The sequence below is a fragment of the Protomyctophum bolini genome (genome assembly GCF_963924005.1).
Source record: "Protomyctophum bolini genome assembly, chromosome: 10".
Taxonomy (NCBI): Eukaryota; Metazoa; Chordata; class Actinopteri; order Myctophiformes; family Myctophidae; genus Protomyctophum; species Protomyctophum bolini.
In genome coordinates, this window is record NC_137871.1 from 25,669,710 (window position 1) to 25,691,190 (window position 21,481).

A 21,481-nucleotide genomic window follows, 5' to 3' on the forward strand; every position below is an offset into this window, starting at 1 on the left:
GCGATGGATTTTAATTACTCTGCTGGTGGTGCATGTAAGTTTGTTCATTATGGCCATGGGCGACACTTTAAACTCGAACATTTATCTAAACAAATACATTTTAGGAAAAATCTACTATGGAAAGGCATAAAAAGGTTCTTTATGAGCACATGTGGAGCGCTTTCTGTAGTCTATCTATATCCAGTTTTTTTAACAGCTTTAGATTGTTGGGGTGTGTGTGTGTGTGTGTGTGTGTGTGTGTGGGGGGGGGGGGGGGGGGGGGGGGCTGTCATATACTGTAACTGTAACTACTCAGTGGCCAAGAAACACTTAAAACACACGACATTCTAAACGAACTCAACTTTACGACTTCTGCCGTAGCGTGTATGTGTGTATGTGTGCGTGCGCTCGCACGCACACACAGCACGCTCGTGCACACTGCGTGACCTCAAGAAACACCACTGAAGCGCGGCCATGTCTTTAATCCGTCGTTTCTTTTTTTCCCCTCTTTCTCTCCTTTTCTTTGCTCAGAGACCATCTGACTACTTTTTTTTTTTATCCCTTTTCATTCTCAGGGTTTTCTGTTTTTTTTTCAATCCACCCCACCCCTTCCTCTTGCGGGGTGTTCAGTGGGAGGGGAGGGGAGGGGGCAGGGCGCGGGACAGGGGGAAATTGGTGTAATGAATTTAGGGCGCTCATGCTTGCTGAGGCGAGCCTCCCTCGGCGGCTCGTGGCCATTAATCTTCCGCACTCTGTCAGAGCAAAATGTGCCCACAATAGGCAAAGGGGGAGCTCAAATTGACTACCAATTACGCGCCTTTGAATAAAGGATACGGGGAAGAGAGGAGGGGAGGCCACAATATGGTTCAGCGGTAACGTTTATTTTAACCCTGTGTGTGAGTGAGCGTACGTTGTTGCAGCAGGCAGGCAAGCGCAAGGGCCTGGAGATGGGGTGTGTATGCGTGTGTGTGTGTGTGTGTGTGTGTGTGTGTGTGTGTGTGCGTGTGTGCGTGTGTGTGAGTGTGTGAGTGTGTGTGTGTGTGTGTGTGTGTGTGTGCCACAGTAAAATCCATAGTGCCAATTTAACCAATTGAACCCATGATGAATGCATACTGGTCCATTTTTAAGTTACCGGTATGTGAAACTAAAAACACAAATAGGGTGACTATAGGGTGTTTTCACCAATGGAGAAATCAATTCCACTCTTCAGAACAAATGAAGAAAATCTCTACTCTAACAACTTCAGTCATCTTGTCAGTATAGTACTGAAGACAGGACAATAAACAACGCATCAGTCCCCATTTGGTGAACACATACACAATAGAAAAATGCTGCACTGCAAATAAAGAAAATCTCTACTCTAACAACTTCAGTAATTTTGTCAGTATAGAACTGAAGACAGGACAATAAACAACACATCATTCCCCATTTGGTGAACACATACACAATAGAAAAAAGATCCTGCACCGCGAGACTGGCTCCGCTCCCAGCAGAATGCATGAGACTGGCTCCGCTTCCAGCAGAATGCATGCTAGGAAAACAGTGCATTCCACACCAGCACATGCTTTGCACACGCTCAGCCTCCATCAATGAGCACTGAAATATTCACCAAATGCCACGAGAGCTCTGCTCTTAACAAATGAGACGTTTTTTGGAGCCTATTATTTTAGCTGCGAAAGTTTTCCCTGGAATTACACAAACGCTGCATAACTTCAAGAGAGACGCTTTGTTTTTTTTTTACATTCTCAAATTCTGAAAGTCAAATTCGATTAAAACATTTGACTTATCTTCCCGGCGGCCCCAGTCAGGCTTTTTCTGTTGCGAGCACCCTTCGTGTAATGGACTTATTAACTGGGAGTTGGTTTTCCAACCAAACTCATGGCCCACGTCTCGGATGGCGAAATTAGTCCCGAATGAAATCAGATACCATTAGGGATCTTATTAGTTCTTGTCATGTTCTCGCTGATAATACAATAAACACACCCCTCAAATAATCACAACCATCAGTGTGCTGCAATCATAATAACAATCCCGTTTCGCCCTAAAAGAAGTATGGATGTATTACAATACTTTGGCTCCATTTGATATACAGTGCAGCACTGTAGCAGTACGTCTGTCTGTATAAGGCCCAGAGTTTGGATTTACAGTGTTATGCAATGTTTCAGGACTGCAAAAACATTTGCATAGCCTTTGGACAAAAGGCAGCAACGAGTATAAACAGTTCAGAGCAAGTGAGAAAGTGTGCCGTGCAGGGACGTGCAGAGAGTGTTAGAGAGGCAGGGGCTGAAATCCCCTAAGAGGGCACTTTTGGACAAAAATAGCGAAAATAGCAGATCTACAAGCTCACAACGCATCGCAGCGCAACACGTTGAGAGCTTGTAGATCAGCTATTTTCGGGGTGTAATGACATGGATTTCTCCCCCAAAAAGTTCAACGCAAAATACTGTGTTCAAGTTCAGGAGACTTCAGGAGAAAAAAGCAATTCTCCTGAATGCTGCCTTCCGGCATTGCATGGAAAGGAGTGGCATTTGCATTTCTTTGTAGTAAATTTGTGGTCTGGAGAGGGCAGTTGTTTTACAGACGGGTAAAAGGGCAGGGGCTGAAGCCCCCTTTGATGTCTATGTGCGCACGTCCCTGTTGCCGTGTCATTTTCAATAAACTTGTACTAAAGCTTTACAGGTAACAAGCATTGGTGTGGTTGTTACTTTACTTTCATAAATCACACCCGAGTCCTGTTCCGTTATATATGCATTATTGATTTAGGAAAGACAAAATGGGAGGGGGAAAAAATAACGTGCTTAATAATGTTTTGGCACACTATGAAAATCGTTTCTCAAAAGCTCTCCGTAGTAGCCTACCAATTAAATTCATTTCAAAGAAGCTGTATTGGCATGAGAAAACATACGTTTATACATTGGCAAAGCAACCATCAAATAAGAACTGTTGAAAATTGGGAAAGTATATAGACAGTCGGAGGGGGTACAGCATTGCGTGGTTATATAAATGTTATATATACAGCACATATACTGTAGTCTTTATAAAGACTTTTGCAATAAACAGCACCAATGCTTTGCAGTCACTTTGGGACAAAAAGCAGCATTTATTTTCCTCAAAACTATTTAACCTGTTCTGGGTGGGAACTCCTTTTGGTGTTTTAAGCATTGTTATACTTTAGCCATTAGCTATACAAGCTCATAGCGTGGCACAGAGTGCCGCGCAACGAGCTTGTAGGTCTGCTATTTTTGGAAAAATCGTGAAAATGTGCCGCACATCTTTGAATATATATTCTTTCAGAGCGAACGTTTTTAACTCAAATCTTTGCTCCTGGGGGAGGGGGTCCCTGAACAACATATTTTCTGATGGGGGTCAGCGGCCAATTACATATACATTTGGGGGTCCTTCACATGTAATAGTTATATCAGTAGAGAACCACTGATATAGAAACATAGGGTTTTTCTGAAAACTGTCATGATTTAGAAGACATTTGTATAGGTTGTTTAAAGGCAGCAGCTCTGTTTACATGTGCAGTATAGTCTAAAGGTCTGAGTCGGCACAGATAGACAGTCGTCCTTAGGGTGGTTGTATTCCATTGGCTAACGTTATGTTATTGCAACAGAATGGAGCCTCAGAAAAAGCCTCAGAAAAACAAGCACAGTAAAAATACAATTAAATTTAACTAAAGGTTACTTATACTACGGTAGGTTTTTGATCAGAGTTAAAATAAGATTAGAGCTAACATTATACTGTATACACAGCCAAATACATTCATCCATTTGTAATCAATGTATCCATGCATTTTTATCTTTGAAAGGGGTTACAAAATACATGTCAAAAATGGACCCGTAAGGGTCCCATTTGCACACTCACACTCACACTTGACACTAGCATGTCTGAAGTAAAATAAGAAAGAAGTAGAATGTGCTTAAATTCATATTTAGACATTTTTTCAGATGTCAAACATTTCTGAGATGATGGAATGGTGATGGATGATGATGCTCATGGAAGGGGAACCTTCTGAAAGCTTCATGGGCAAAGATAATCAACTTAAAAATCTCAAAATAACAGTCAAAATGACCTCTAAGACATGCTAGTGTTAAAGAGTTAAATGAACACAGTGTATACTGTATAGTAGCTGCAAAGAGGAGTACAGATTGATAGAACAAACAGACGCGACATAAGAGATAGACAAGCTATAGATAAAGATAGATCTGGCAGCCATCCGGCGGCCACTATATAATGTAGTGGCCGCCACTATAATGTATATATTTTGTTTTGTGATAAGGTGCGCAATATAAGCCTCGGCCTAATATTTGAAGCTCATTTGCTTTGTATTTTGCTTGCTCATTTGCTTTGTTTATTCATTAACTGTGTATTTCTATTCTATTTTATGTATATATTTACTTTTTTGTGGTGATAAGGTGGGCACTATAAGCTTCGGCTTCAGCCCTAACCTTTTCGGCCAAAAAGTCTGTCACCTTGTTGACTAAGTTGCAGGCTACTGTATGCCTATCAACTGTATTGTTTTTAACACATGACCGAAATAAAAATAAACTAACTAACCAACTAACTAATGCAGGACTGAGACACACGACAGGACGGAGTGGCCTGGACGGACCTGTCAGTGTCAACCCGATGGATGAGAGAGAGAAAGGCATGATGAGGGCACGGCCGGCAAATTGGTCAGGGTCACGTAAGGGCTATGGTCTCTCAGGGGCCGGGTGGAGGAACCCAGGACACAAAACAACACGTACGCTGCACAATCCTTAGCGATGACACAGCGTAGTGTTGTTTTAGCCCAGCAAAGTTTTGATTTTAGTTTTAGTCATATAGATATAGTCCCTTGAATAGTTTCAGTCACATTTTAGTCACCTGGAATGTTTTAGTGTTAGTCTAGTTTTAGTCGACTAAATATCAGGAGATTTTAGTCGACTAAATCTACAGTTGATTTAGTTGATAAAAAAACAAATTTTGGCGGGCCTTGATGCCGTCGTAATGACTGTTTTTACACTTGCTGAAAATCTACAAGAGTTCGGCTATTTTCAGCATGCAACCAATAGTGTAAAATGACTAATACTGCATCTCGTGTCCACTAGCCTAACATTTTAGTCTAGTTTTTATTTGTTGACGAGGTAAAATTATCAATACTGCCAATGCAGAAATGCTCTGTTACAACTACTGTAAGTAAAAGTCTGGAATAAAAAAATGCACGTGAGTAAAAAGTATTGGTATCACACAGAAGTATACCAAAAGTAGAAAGTACGCATTCATTTGAAAACAGCAGATTTACAAACACTGTGAGCTTGTAGAACTGCAATTTTCAAATAGCCGAAGTATAAAATAATCGGAATCTGCAAAGTAAACTACGTTTTGAAATGATTGTATAGTGGAGTGAAAAGTGCAATATTTGCCTCTGAAATGTAGTGGAGTAAAAGTAAAGTATTGACAATTAATCTCAATTAAAAGACTAAACTTACAAACATATACCTAAAAAGTGTTCTTGAGTAAATGTTCTTAGTTACTTTCCACTACTACTACTCTCTCAGGGGCAGCAGAGGAACCCAAGAAAAGGTGCTGCCAGACTTACTAAAAAGCTGCGCACGTTCTCGGCTGTGCGCAGCTTCTTTTTCCGGGTTTTTAGACAGCTGGTGGATGGAAATTAAGCTCCACTTCCACGGACGACATGCGCGACGGCCAGATTACCGGAAACGCTCTCCTCCGCGACAGTCGTCCGCGGAGGTGGAGCTTCTTTTCCATCCACCAGCTGTCTAAAAACTCGGAAAAGAAGCCGCGGACAGAAGAAGCTGTCCGCGGCTGTCGGCCGTTTTGCGCTTAGGTGTGGAAACACAGAAACAGCACGCTGCAGGATCCTGAGTTAACTTCACTGGGCTCACTTCCTTCCTGGACAATTACAATTCCCACAATGCTTTGGTGCACTGCGCCTCCTTGTGGATAGGGGGAGGGCTGACTTACTGATACAACATGTAAGTCAGTCCAGGAAGTAAGTGAGCCCAGTGTCCATGACATCGGAGACACTGGGCTCACTGCTAAAATCTAAAATATCTAAAACCACACATTACACACATAAAGACCCCCAGGAAAGTGTTCTAAATCAGAACACTTTAACGTATATATTTCTTTGCAAAAAGGGTGAAGTTTCCCGTTAACGATGAGAGTGCATACGAGAGGGTAGAAATGGACCCTTGCGGGTCCTTTTTACAACTCAGGATTTAGCTGAGTAAGAAAGGACCCCTCCAGTTCACTGTACACGTATACACATGCACAGACGCACATGCACAGTCCACTGCACACGTATACACATGCAGACGCACATGCACAAACAGTGTCAACAAAACAAACACTCCACTTGACAAGCACAACTTGGTGTCATTGAGAAAATGCCTTTGTTGACTTATTCTGTTAGAGCTAAAGAAGAAACAAACGAAGGCTCCAAGACAGATCTGTGTGGTGAGATACTGTCCTACTGTTATCTATTCAGGCAATTAAAGCTTAATTAGCAGTGCCTTAACCCATTCTGGACGGGAACCCCTTTTTGTGTTTTAAGCATTGTTATACTTTAGCTATTGACAAATAGCAGATCTACAAGCTCATAGCGCGGCACCAAGTGCCGTGCTACGAGCTGGTAGACCTGCTATTTTTTTTATCGCGAAACTGTGTCGCTAATCTGGAATATATATCCTTTCAGAGCGAACGTTTTTAACTCAAATCTTTGCTTCTGCGGGGTCCCTGGAACAACATATTTTCAGATGGGGGTCGGTGGCCATTCTTATATTTTTGGGGGTCCTTGACATGAAAATGTTTGAGAATGACTGACAAAATCATGGGTTTTTTCAAAAAACTGTCAGGATTTAGAAGGCATTTGTAGAATCGTCCTCATGTCTAAATGGGTCAACAGTCATAACAGACGATTAATGTACCTGCCACTTCAACCATGTGAATTGCATCTCAATTCTGGACATTATTTGCAAAGTCTAGGAGGCAAACATTCAGCCAAAGTAGGCAAACCTTCAGCAAAAATAGCAGATCTACTACAGTAGCTCCAAAAGGCCTAGAAGCTATAGAAAATCCTTTCTTATTATTATTGTGCTAAATAAGAAACAACCAAAGGGCTCAAAATAGCTTGTAGATTGGCTATTTTCAGCAAAGAGATTTGGCGTAGAGGAAAAATGATATATTTTTGGTCAATAATTTACGCTATGTTGTCATTAACCAGGACATTACAAAATCATTACAAAACACCAGTACTACAGGGGAAAAATGTGAACTAACTGGCCCAAGCGGGCACGTGGAAGTTGCAATCTGCTGGCCCGGGCGGTCAAAATAGTACTTCCGCCCGGGCCAGCGGGCCCTCAGTGCTATTAATCAGACTCCATGTTGTATCAAAGCAACTTATTCCCCATTCCCAAATTTATCATTTATTTTTATTTGATTGTAATTCCATACTGTCTTGTGTTATGTACACCACCAAGATACCCTGCATGTACCCGTCGAAATACTTCCTTAATGTCAATGAAGTCCACACCCATGAGTTCAACAAACCATTTGCAACCCAGATTCCCAGATTCGGCACAAACAATTAAGGGACTAAATTATTTTCGATGCTATGCCACCAAAATGTGGAACGCCCTACCAACAGTCATTAAGACATACGAATCCCTTGACTCCTTCAAAACCGCTCTCAAAGGGCACCTACGGACGGCTGCAATTCGAAACTGGCCCCCGTAAAACCTGAATGCCTCTTTTTCATGTGTCTGTCAAGCAGAACGTTACTGTTCTCATCTGTATGCCTATAGTGTGTATTGTGGAAGATGCCAATTCTAAATGTGTTATAAATGTTTCTATATCAGTGGTGCTGGTGCTCAAAACAGTGTGTTTTTGCTTTTCTCTTTTTTTAACAGCGTTTGTCGTGTCAAGGACCCCCAAAATGATCTGTATTTGGCCGCTGACACCCCTCTCAAAATAAATTGTTCCAGTGAGCCCCAGAAGCAAAGATTGGAGTTAAGATATGTCGCTTTAAAATAGTATAGATATTCAAAGATTTGCACAAATTGTCACGATTTTTCAAAAATAACAGATCTTGTAATGTACATTTTTTGGCTCAATCTAAAATGGCACGCATACTATCCCGGTTAAACCCCAAACTGCTCCCATGGAATTGGAGGGATTGTTCAGTAGCCGCAAATATCCAAGAATGTATAAACCTGGAAAAAAGGCTAGGTTCTGTTTGTAAAATTTGACTACTTACAGTGAAAGCCAAGGGCTAATTTCTACATGTGCGGGCAATAAAGTGTGTATTGCTTAGTACTGCTCAGTGCTCACCCATCAGAAAGTGGCACACACACACACACACACACACACACACACACACACACACACACACACACACACACACACACACACACACACACACACACACACACACACACACACACACACACACACACACACACACACACACACACACACACACACACACACACACACACACACACACACACACACACACACACACACACACACAGTGGTCTAGACAGGAGTGCATCGTTACGACCGCTGGGAGAGAAGAACAGAAAAATCCTGGCTGCTGCTGCTGCCGTGTCCGTCTCTCTGCTCTGCCCTCTCTCTCTCTCTCTGCTCTGCTCTGCCCTCTCTCTCTCTCTCTCTCTCTCTCTCTCTGCTCTGCTCTGCCCTCTCTCTCTCTCTCTCTCTCGCACTGACAGAGTGAGCAACAGAGTGAGAGAGAGAGAGAGAGACATCAATCTTTCACTAATTCCTTCAAGTGTGAAAGAGGTCCTCTCGGTGTCAGCCAGGCAGGGGCGGGGGGGGGGGTAGATGTGACTATAAAGGGCCGAGAGAGGAGAGGTGCAGAGGAGGAGGAGGAGGAAGGTAGCCCACGACCCCACCCCCCCATGACCTCCTCTCCACCACAGACAGGCACACACCCTCCTGGAAGCCCCCCGCCCCCACACACACACTCTCTCTCTCTCTCTCTCTCTCTCTCTCTCTCTCTCGATAGCTGACCAGATGGCGGCAGCATTAGCCCAACAAAAGCTATCTAATTAGGGGTACAATGGTGGCGGGGTGTTTTTTTGGGGGGAGGGGGGGTGTGTGCTGACGGGAGGCTCACAACTGAAGGGTCGGGTGGGAGGGGGGAGAGAGAGAAAACAGCCACGCATGCCGCCTAGAGACCAAAAGCAAGTCAATAACCTACACACACACACACACACACACACACACACACACCCGCCCCCCCTGGCAGTGATATAGGGGGGCTATGACTTTATTACCCCTCATTAACACAAATTAGACCACTTGAGCCTCCCTGAATGGCGATGACAAATTGAATTAAGTGTTTGGAAACAAGTCAATAACCACCCCTGGCCAGGCTGCGACCATATTGCATTAACATCCACAGGGTGGTGGTGTGTGTGTGGGGGGGGTATTATACGTACTCGTAGCAGAGGGAGGGGGGCTGTCTCACTGAGCAAGCTGTGGATGGTTAAATTCCATTGGAAATCATTTGGATCTGCTTTTCAGGCCCGTGTGAGTTTAAGTTTGGCAAGTTTCAACCTGGCAATAACCCTGTTTTGGGCATGTCATTAGAGTCAATATAGCCCATCCCTTACGGGATTATTCAGACACAATTTACAGTACAATATATTTCCTGTGCCACCAAAATATTAAACAAAAGTAAATATCATACATTGTATACATAGCCTAATCAAGATTACTGTACATTCAAGTATTCCATTTATTCGAGATAGAGACTATATATAAGATATCTTAAACTGGTTAAGATGTGACATTGATTGTACAGATGCCTACTAAAGCAGTAGTTCTCAAACGTTTTTGTGCCAAGGACAAATTTCACGAATGTGCATTACACACACACACACACACACACACACACACACACACACACACACACACACACACACACACACACACACACACACACACACACACACACACACACACACACACACACACACACACACACACACACACACACACACACACACACACACACACACACACACACAAAATAGTGGAGACAAAATTATGATTGGATATTGCATTAAACGGGTGGTGCATGCATTCCCATGCAACTTCCATTGTTCCTGCAATGGGGCGCCTGCTGGCCTAGCGGTCCAGGCGCATGCCACATATAGGCTCTGGCCTGAGTTCCGAGTCCCGTTAATGACGACCTTTACTGCATGTCTCTCCCCCTCTCTCTCTCTCTCCCTCTTTCCTGTCAGTCTTTACTTGATACCATCAATAAAAGGCAGAAAAGCCCAAAAAACGAATCTTTAAAAACGTCCATTGTTTCAGACTTGCATCGTTCCCCGAACACCGGTCTAAGGAAAAACAGAAGAGTAAAACTCTTCGTCAGAAAAAAGGAAAATGCAGGATCAGCAAGGGCAGTCCGTTAACAACTAAAGTACACACACTTTGTACTTGTGCACCACTGAAGTCTCAGATGTAAACTTATGTTGGATATGGTTGCAGTGCATAAACCCATCATTAAAGAGACAAAATGTACATTTGAGAGTTCAGTGGTGCAAAAAAAACACATTGGCACTGGTCTGCAGAGATGTAAAAAACCAGAGTATTTCAATGGGATTTCTGTGTGGAATTGTGGTCTGGTGACCCCGAGTATGTATTGAGTCGTTTAACGCGGGGGTTCCCAACCGCCCGGAGGAAAGCCTGGTATTGGTGTGATCCGTTCCAGCTCACGCCTAACCCAAATATCCGGGTTATATACAGTATATCCGGTTGGGCATCGCAATGTTCAGGGACGTGCAGGCAGGGGCTGACATCCCATAAGAGGGCACATTTGGACAAAAATAGCGAAAATAGCAGATTTACAAGCTCTCAACATGTCGCAGCGCTATTTTTGAGGCGCAACACAACACTATTTAGCTAGTGGAGATGCGGTGTGTACGACATGGATTTTTAAACAAATTTTTCAAAACAAAATGCTGCGTTCAAGTTCAGGAGACTTCGGAAGAGCAGCAGCACACCTACAGTATCCATAATATAACGGATAACGGAGGTGTTTTAGGGATTTACACAGGTAACCAAAATACCAACTTTAGTGGGGTTCCCCTTCCCCACTACTAAATCCCAAAACAGTGTATTTAGAAAGATCAAACGAAAATGGAGCCCTATGTGTGCCTGTCCCTGGCAATGTTATTGTCCAGTCCACCCACACGAATGCTGCGTGGATCAGCCACAGGTCTCAGCAGTCAGCACGTTTATTTTAAAGATGAGCGGCTCACACATCTTTCCTTTGAGGTGTGCGGTGTCATTTATGTCTGAAGGGCCTATTTCAACAAATCACATATCATGGCTTGGTCGGAACTGTTGACTAATTGCTGTATAATATAATGTACATTTATCCTCTGCATGTATACTCATATCATAACTATTAGGAACATGCACTCATCATCGTAACTACTAAGAGCAGTGGGCCCGGGGAGGGTTAGGGGTTAATGGTCTTGACACGTAGACTAGACGTATAGACTAGACTGGGCCAGAGCCATAGAGTAAGACAGAGTTACGCAAACTCTGTTCACTTCATGGGGCCAGTCCAATGGCGGTTCTCCTATATAGACTTATATTGAGAATGCGTGAATTCCGTTTGTGTCCGAGCATAGGCGTGGTAACGCCCCGCCTGCCTGTGATTTGAGGTTACTCCGTGTTGAGATTGACAAATAAATAATACAACAAGAGAATGACATTCTGTCGTGCTTGGCACGCGCAACAGAATGCAGCCTTGTAACTAACTTGTACGTTATTTTTGTAGAAGGGGTAAACTTATTGTTTATGCCGTTTGCTTTGATTGAATACGTATGTTGTACTATGATTTGATTTGGGTAAATAAAGTGTTAGTGTTGATTATCGTGTATTAATCTAATACAAGTGATTAAACTAATACTATTACACTAAAAAGGATAAAGATGAAGGGAAAATATACCTTTTTATAGTACAATAATGTTTCAACACAAACACTTTATTTTAGAACACACCCAAATCATATTATGGCGTGCATGTTCAATCACTTATTCCTTCAAAGCAAACGGCATAAACAATATTAGTTTGCCTCTTCTACAAAAATACAAGTTAGTGCTCTCTTGTATCATACCATACTACTTGTATTATTTCCCACCACGGAGTAACCAGGATTCCAGGCATCCAGCATATGCACCTCGGACGGAGCTCGGAGGACAGTCAAGACGGGCAGTGTCGCCGTGTCGGTAGGCCAATCACAGGCAGGCGGGGCGTTAACATACCATGCCTATGCTCGGACACAAACGGAATTCACACATTGAGAATGGGGACAACAAATAGTCCAAGTCCTGGACCGGAAGTAGGCAGAAATGCATTGGACCCAGGCAACAGCCCAGCTTTAATTATCTGAATCCCTTTATTTTAGATTGTTTTGTAGTAATCGTACAACAAACATTACAGAGACTATAGTTTTCACTGTACAATGCTTTAAAACAGTTGGCATGTTGCACACATGCCTAAAATTGCTCTTATTTGCACCGCCCTCCTTGAAAACAATGTATTTCAAACTCCAGCTTGTCTCAGTTCAGGCTGCATGAACAGCGCAACTCTTCTATTAGATGGCTCTGGACTGGGCGAACCGGGGCTGAACTGCTCTTCTGATTACAAGCAGACTTCTCTATGCACCCACTGGAATGCCCTACCAAAAGACAGCAAAACGTGTGACTCTTACCCTCCTCCTAAACCACCATAGGAGGAGGGTAAACTTAACACCGGAAATTATACGCCACCCCCAACTCTTTACTGCACATATATGTTTATTAATAGTTGATACTAGTATTGATGATGTCAAGGATATATTATTGAATTGAATACACAGAGGACTACAATGGAATTAAGCCCTCTGGGCTTTTTGCGTTTTTTAGCACCATTGTATAATCGTACTATTTGCAAACTGTTAATAAAAGACAGAAACAATCAAACTCAGCTACTGGCCAACCTGGACGTGAACTCATTCCCATATAGGAAACTGTGCTTCATGGTTTACTGGTTCTACTGGCCAACCTGGGACGTGAACTCATCCCCATATAGGAAACTGTGCTTCTTCATGGTTTCCCATACGGCTCCAGGATGAAATGACTATAGGGGAGTGTCGAGGGTGCACATTAAGTGTTATTTTTTTAAATTGCATACAGCTATTGCGTTGTTAAATCAAACATCTAGGGTGATAACTGTACAGGTACTTCTGCCTCTAGAGGGCGCTGTGGACTGTGTGTAGAAGTGTAGGATGATTGTGTGACAGGATAACAATGGCTTGTCTGCCCGCAGCCCCACACACATTTTTGAGCGGTGCAACCACTCCATTGCCCAGCAATGTGTGTCCCTGCCTGTGTCCCTGCCTGGCTGGGTCCGAGCACGGAAATAGCACCACAAAGTGCCACTGTTGCGCAGCCTAACACACCACCAAGTGTCCCTGTTTGCAGCAACACACACACACACACACACACGCCAGGGAGGAGAGCTTGTACAGTACAGTACAGTAGCACTCACTTCAGACGGGTTTGATGTTATAGTAAAACTGAACAGTAGGTTATCATTCTGTTGCCATATGTTGATTGATTTATTAATGTATTAGCTGAATGCTGAATTAAAATAACATTTACTAGCACTGCTGTTAAATAGGCCATAATTACACTTATTAACTTAAGTGTGGTACAATCTGAAAACAGTAGCCTATTGAACCAATCAATGAAAAAACCGAGTTTCTGAATCTGAACTGCAGCATTTAGTGTACAAGTGTACAATCTGTAAAATGTTCTAAGTATTCAATCATGAATTAATCAATCAAAAAGTGATTGTCTGAACTTGCAGCTGCAGCCATATTATTGACATTATTACAAAAATGTAAAATGAAAAGATAAAACACTGTTCACATGGTGGTGCAAGGAGGTCGGGTTAAGTACCCTGTGGCACCGGGCCTTGTCCCATCGGGCACAAAAAGTCAGTATTGCAGTGTGATGGACGGACAAACAAACAGACGCACCATCGTACCCCCTATCCCTTTCATGGTGGGGACAATGAGTCAATGCTGGCTTAACGCCAGAACATATACCACACCATGAAGAGCACTGAAGCTGATGACTGCACACTTATAATAACTTAAACTTCATATCGGAGTTGTCTTTTAGTCAAGTGTAAAGACATAGGGCTATATCTTGCACCACCCCTTAACCCTTATCCCTAAACTTACTTGCCATTTTTTTACTTAAAAAAAACCAAAAAAACTTTTAAAATAGTTCAAATAGCTGATCTACAAGCTCACAACATTTGGTTGGCTAGTTGAACTATTTTAAAATGATTTTCAAAATAGTAAAAAATGGCAAATAAGTTTAGGGATAGTGGCACAAGATGGAGCCCCTAGTCAAATTATGTATTAAACTATGAATTCAATAGGCTGCCCTCCAATTGGCACTGTAAGATGCATAGAACAAATAATGAATGCCATGTCTTGTTTTGTTTTTTACCCTGAATGTTTACTAAATTCTCCACCAGGAATGACACATTTTTACTAATGCCAAAATGTCATGAACTCTATACATATCGTACATTGTTTTACTTATTTAACCTAAAATCTGTACCTTTACCTTGACCCTAAAACAGAACAAAAGATCAAGTTAGAGATGGTAACAACCTCCGCTAAGGTTCAATAACAAGCAGTGTTTTTCGCACGCACGCGCACACAGTTTAAAGAGTATGAGTCAGTGTGTAACAAAATATTTCAACAGTTTTTTAAAGAAAATTAATTTAAAATATATTCACAGTGAAAGTAAAACGGCAATACTTGGTTTTCACCAATAACGTTGATGGTAATATATGGCTTCTTGAAAACATTGGATCTTTGCATATTCCTAGATGCACTATACGACTCTCCCTGTTAGCTTAATTTGAATCCCTAACATTTCACAGTATGATGGTGGTGGTAGCAGAAAAGACAGAATTCTGGGACATTCTTGGAGTCTGTCAATATAGTTTCTCGTATATTTAGTGCCCCCCGTGCGCGTGTGTCTGGTTCTCTCTTTTTGGTTTAAGCATTACCATGCAATCAACCCAACATGTCTCCCATTTTCCCCATTGTTATGTTCTTAGCGTGCATGCATGCTTCACAAACGTATAGCATACCAGGCTGTATGTTATGCACTTTATAGAATAAGTACAGTTCTGTCAAAAGGGAGGCATTCATCATCAATTGTATGTACAGTGCAGGCCTTTCATTTGTTTTCATTGAAAGTAATTTCCCTGCTAGAACGTTGTATAAGTCTTCCACCTTGTGGCAGGAAAATACAATTACATGTGGTTTTGAGCTGCCTCTAAAACCCAGCTAAAATACTGACCGGTTCCCCCAGGGCTCTGTCTACAGTATGTCTATGGTCTCTTCACCAGAAACATCCTTATCTACAAGCATTGTGGTTCACTGTCAGTTTGGACTTATGGTCCTATATGTTCACTAATCACTACTCCACTGGGCGGGTTTTTCACTTGCAGTTGTCTTCAGTGATCATGGCAGCCCATCCAGTGGCCAATAAAGAATGGCCGGTTGGCTACAATTCGTATGTGATTGGCAAAATGTGTATGCATTAGGTTACACCAAAGGAATGTAATAGTAGCGTGCACGACAGCTAAATTATTATTTATTTTTATATATTTATAACTGGCATCAGATGAGGAAGATGCAGACCGCACTGGCGTAAAGATCAAGAGTCAAGACTGCGATGAAGACCAACTGCCTGGTTCGCCGTAAGGCGGTGGAGTTGCCCCCCCATTTCAGGCGACGTCAATGTCAACGTCAAGAACAACTGGACTGCAGTGGGTGGGGAGGAGTAACTGTTTCGTATTTATTATTTATTTTCTGTAATATTTATTATTATTTTATTATTATTTACATTATCTGCTCACAAGTTCATAACCACAGGTTAGTGTGACATACCTTCAAAATGCTACGTCCTGTTCTAACTACAATGTTTGTGTACGTTCAATATATGTTATACTGTATGCAGTCTGCAGAGCCCCGATACGTTCCCTTCATTCACGTTGCGCCATGAAGCGAGCGTTTAAATAGGTTGTTTATTCGGCCGCCTCCCCTGGTGTGGCATTAGATTCTCTGAATGACTTAAGTTCAGTCGCCATGCACAGCCGCTTTAAACGCTTGTTTCATGCATAACTTAGCGTGGAGAGGATAGTGTGTGTGTGTGTGTGTCATGGAAAATAAACGACACATCAAACGACGTGCGCCATTATTACGGTATGATGTACACTTATCTAGTCATTCATTTCCAATGCCACCTGTGTTTGTCTCTGTGCGCACGGGGAAGTCGAAGGCGGTTCCATTTGTATACTCAAGAGTTACAGATCTGTAAGGGTGTGTGTGTGACTGTGTGTACGCGCGCATGCGCGGTTTCACAACAGCGGGTGTCGTGTGAATGTGTGGAAATTAGCCATTTACTGCTGTGAAACAGTTGATCTACATAGTTACTACAAGTGGCCCTTTAATAATATCCGTTACATGCCTAAATTGTACTTGTTAACTAAATCAAGCTTTCTCTGAAGGTCTTTCGTTGCCGCACATTCACAACAGAGAATTTAATACATTATTCAAAAACGGCATTCTCCGATAGAGAAGCCTATAAACTACATTGATTTGACTTGAATCTGGCAGAGAGTTGAAAACACATCAGGAAGAGAGAGCTTTACAACAGAAAGACAACTATTAGGGGACTAACAATTTGGGCATTTGAACAATGATGCCTGTCAGTCACAATGTCCTGGCAGAGGACAGACGGTTTTGACTAGGTATGTTGTTTTTTTTCACTAGGTATGTTGGCTTTGGTCTGTTATGTATTATTTATATGCTGTACGAGTCACTGTGTACCGTATTGTATTGTATCGTATTGCAGTATGCTGCAGTGCAGGTCTCCGTATCCAAGACACATTTCTAGGAAACAAAATAAAGTAACCTTGAACCTTGTTTTCACTTCTAAAGAAAGCAGTTTAATAATCATTCAAATGGTTACAATTATATTGTAGATTATTTTATGATTATAATATTATAGGTTTTCACTCCAACAGAAAGTCATTGAATTAATTGTATTGCAAAACAAGGCTTTCTTTCTGCGAGAGTTTCTGTGTGTAGGTGTAGGCCGACCTGATGAGGCCAGACTGCACAGATGCAACTCATTGCAACATGGAAGTCCTTGCAACAGGCGACCATGGAAAGCCCCCCCCCCCCACACACACACACACACACACACACACACACACCTACCAAGACTCTTCTCTGGCTGACGTCTCTTCAACACTTGGAAACAGGTAACTATGCTGTTATTTAATTGTCTTTATTATAACATGTAATGATTGAAACAGGTAACTATGCTCTCATTGAATTGTCTTTATTATAACATGTAATGATTGATATCTACAATATAGAGCTCTTTAAACTATTGAGACCTGAAGGCTGATTATTCAAAAAGCTTTCTAAATCATTCTACAGAATTATTCACTAAATCCAGAGTTTTCAGACTTTTTGGTGCCAAAGACCCCCAAAATGATACCTATTTGAACAGCAGAGCGGCACAAACAGCAGAGTGGCACAACACACGCACACACACACTTTACTTTAGTATTTCCAATATTTTTACTTATACTCCACTCCATCTTGGATCCAAATATTGTACTTTTAACTCTTGATTATCATTACAAAACATGCATTACCCACTACAGCTACTAAATTACTTTTCGTACCACCTACTCAGTCTGTGTCTCATAGGAGGGTTGTGGGCAGTTCAGAAACCCGTCCACCATCATATTTATATCATATGAAACATAGACTGAGTAGGAATAAAATGGTGGGATTTTATCATGAACATTAGTGAGGACCAATTAATTATATGAAGGTTCGTTGAAAAGTGGTCCTTTAATATTCTCCACATTTATTGAACTCTGCCATACACACTGACAACACATTCATCCGACAGACAACTTGTGTGTGTCTGTCAATGACAAGTATTCTTTTGTTGTGCTCTCAGCACTTTGAAGTTTGTATTGACCTGTACTTTTCTAGAATTGTACCCATTCTGCAAATTGTAATATTAAATTTTTCCATCAATCAAGAGTTAACAGTCACTGATGTTCAAAGTATTTTCTTTTTTTCTTTTTACTTTTTGTAAGTTTTTTGTTTTGTTTTTAGTTATTTTAATAATGTCAGTCTACCTTAGTGGGAACGCTGGCACTGAGAAGAGGAGGCTAGTTTCTCAAAGTCTGGGTTGTAGGCGCTGGTTGCAAGCCTCAGGCACGCCACAAGGTGGTCATCTGTCATTGTGATTCTGTACTTTGATTTGATGAACTTCATGTGAGAGAAAGCAGACTCACACAGGTAGGGAGGTAGGTTGATCCAAAAAAAGCTGTTATGTTCATGGCACATCTCCTGAGGTTAGGATACTTTTCAGGCAGCAGTAGCTCCCAGAACTCTCCCTGCATCCCTTGTGTTGCCCTGGATTTAATCATCATTTTGAAGTGTGAGGATCTCATTCTCCACAGAAGGGCTGTCCAGGTGAAACACTGAGGCTACTTTGGAAGTGATGGCATCGATATCCACAGTTCCAAAAGGAAAACACATGTAGCTGGCAACAGGTTCAATTGTTGAAAAGTCTGTGAAGCGCCTCTCAAACTCTGTCACAATCTTTTGAAGTTGCTCCACATAACATGTATAATCGAGCAGTGCAGTGTCCTCATCCTCCTCCTCCTCCTCTTCTCTCCTCCTCCTCCGTCCTCCTCCCCTCCTCCTCTTTGATCCTCCTCCTCCTCCTCCTCCTCTTGCGGTCGACTGGCAATCCTCATGTGGTCTACCGGTCGACCAGTTGGGCACCCCTGTCCTACAACTTTATGTCCAAAAATCTCAACTCAAACGAGGAAAACTCAAACGGACATTACGTCATAGGCCAGCCAAGTCAATAGAGCGTCGCAGTTCCTCCCCCTTTCAGAACAACGAGTGGCCCAGGAAATTAATCGCAATGCATTTTGACCATAGGCATTTCTTAAATTATTAATTTAATGTCGTTTTAAGCGTCGTACGAAGCCAACTCTTGTCGTGACAAATCATGACAACACACACAATATTTTGGACCAAACAAAGAATTAGAAAGTAGAAAAAAACAGCAGGTTACAACACTTTTTTTGTTGTTTTTCTTCCTTGTAATTATTTGTTTGGTCCAAAATATTGTGTGTGTTGTCATGATTTGTCACGACAAGAGTTGGCTTCGTACGACGCTTAAAAGGTCTTCAAATAAATAATTTAAGAAATGCCTATGGTCGAAATGAATTGCGATTAATTTCCTGGGCCACTCGTTGTTCTGAAAGGGGGAGGGACTGCGACGCTCTATGGACTTTGATGTTTGTTTAGGGACTAATTATATATTCTATGGACTTTAATGTTTTTTTATTATTAGGGTAATGTTTTGCCAGCCAAGACTTTACTGTCTGTTTAGGGTAGTAAATGTCAACATAAGACGTCAGATAAGACATCTTGTAGTAAATCTGCCAGAATGGACCGAGTAGAGAAACATAAAAATCTGGGCCACAAGAGGGGGGCAAATATCTCACAACGGGTAAGGGCTAGTTATAATAATAATAATACATAGCGTGTTAAAACAGAGCGTGTACCTTATATTCATTGTTTTGTTATTTTTGGATTTCAGGACGATGGAGATTATGACCACACCTGCTGTTCATCACGATGAGGATGATGATGATAAAGATTATCCCAAATCCATCCAGATCACAGCCATGGTGATCTGCAGCGTGGTGTGTGTGCTCGGCGTGTTGGGGAACGGTGTGGTCATCTGGGCGACGGGCTTCAGGATGAAGAAAACCGTCAGCACCGTTTGGTACCTCAACCTCGCTTTGGCCGACTTCCTGGTTACAGCCTTCCTGCCGCTGAGAATGACAGATACTGCTTTGGGCTGTAAAATGGATAGTCTGGTTTTCTTCATGAACATGTATGCCAGTATCTACATTCTGGTGCTGATCAGTGTGGACAGATGTGTGTGTGTGGTGTGTCCAGTGTGGACCCGGAACCACCGCACCGTCACAAAGGCATCCTGGGTCAGTCTGGGAGTCTGGATGATGGCCTTGGCTCTGAGCTCCCCTTACTTCATATTTAGGGACTTAATATATAGGGACTTAGAGGTCAGGTGCTTCGGTGGCTACACATCCACCACCATAGGCGTCACCACTAACTTCGTTGCAGGATTCGTGGTTCCTTTCTCCGTCATCATCTCCTGCTATTCCGTCATCATCTACCGGCTCAGGAATAACCGCTCGTTGGCCAGCCAATCTGGTCGCACCTTCAAAATCATAGCAGCTGTTATCACAGCGTTCTTCCTGTGCTGGATCCCCTTTCACATCATACGGCTGATTTATGTTGTGTATCAGACATATCTGGAGGGCAGTGATACCCTGAAGGTTGTGCTCAGATTCGGGGTTCCCATAACCCTTGACCTGGCTCTTGTCAACAGCTGCCTGAACCCGCTGCTGTACGTGTTCAGTCAGGGTTTCAAGGACGTGTTCCGCAGCAGGTCCATCCTAAAGGTTCTGGAGAAAGCCTTTGATGTAGAGCCTCCTCAGATCAACAACACTCCCACAGACACAGACGTCACCCAAATGAGCACCTTGTCTGGGATAGAGGGTAGCACCAGTCAGCCCGGAACCCTAGACCCGAGACCCTAACCGAGAACCGCCCGGAACCCTAGACCCTAACCGAGAACCGCCCGGAACCCAAGACCCGAGCCCCTAACCAAGAACCGCCCGGAACCCAAGACCCGAGCCCCTAACCGAGAACCGCCCGGAACCCAAGACCCGAGCCCCTAACCGAGAACCGCCCGGAACCCAAGACCCGAGCCCCTAACCGAGAACCGCCCGGAACCCAAGACCCGAGACCCTAACCAAGAACCGCCCGGAACCCAAGACCCGAGCCCCTAACCGAGAACCGCCCGGAACCCAAGACCCGAGCCCCTAACCGAGAACCGCCCGGAACCCAAGACCCGAGCCCCTAACCGAGAACCGGGCCGTACAGAACTCTCACCATGGACACTTGAATTCATGGATAGCCAATAATTTGACAAATAGCAGCATTTGAGAATTATTGGCTTTAAAAATAATAAACTAACAATAATATCTAGGAATTCATTGTTAGGACTAATTGTTAGGAAATAATCACACCCGTGTGAAGTGAGGGGTGATAATATATTAAAGTCTAACTCATGTTGATTAGGTGATGTAATGGTGATGTAAAACAAACAAAACAAACATTAAATGCCATTAACAATAAAGAGACAATATGACATAATGAGGCACATTATACAAATGTCTTCTTCTCAGTATCCTAAATGTTCTCAAAGATTGAAACCATGATGAAAAGTAA

The 21,481-nt window shown here is 42.6% G+C and overlaps 1 protein-coding gene across 1 annotated transcript; it reads left to right on the plus strand.

Moving 5' to 3' along the window:
• Nucleotides 1-19,761: 19,761 nt before the first annotated feature.
• LOC308322237 (chemerin-like receptor 1) lies at nt 19,762-20,787 on the plus strand (the record flags this gene model as incomplete). The annotated part of the gene is made up of 1 exon (XM_080773431.1): nt 19,762-20,787. The coding sequence occupies one exon, from the start codon at nt 19,762-19,764 to the stop codon at nt 20,785-20,787; it is 1,026 nt and encodes a 341-aa protein (XP_080629557.1).
• Nucleotides 20,788-21,481: the final 694 nt, after the last annotated feature.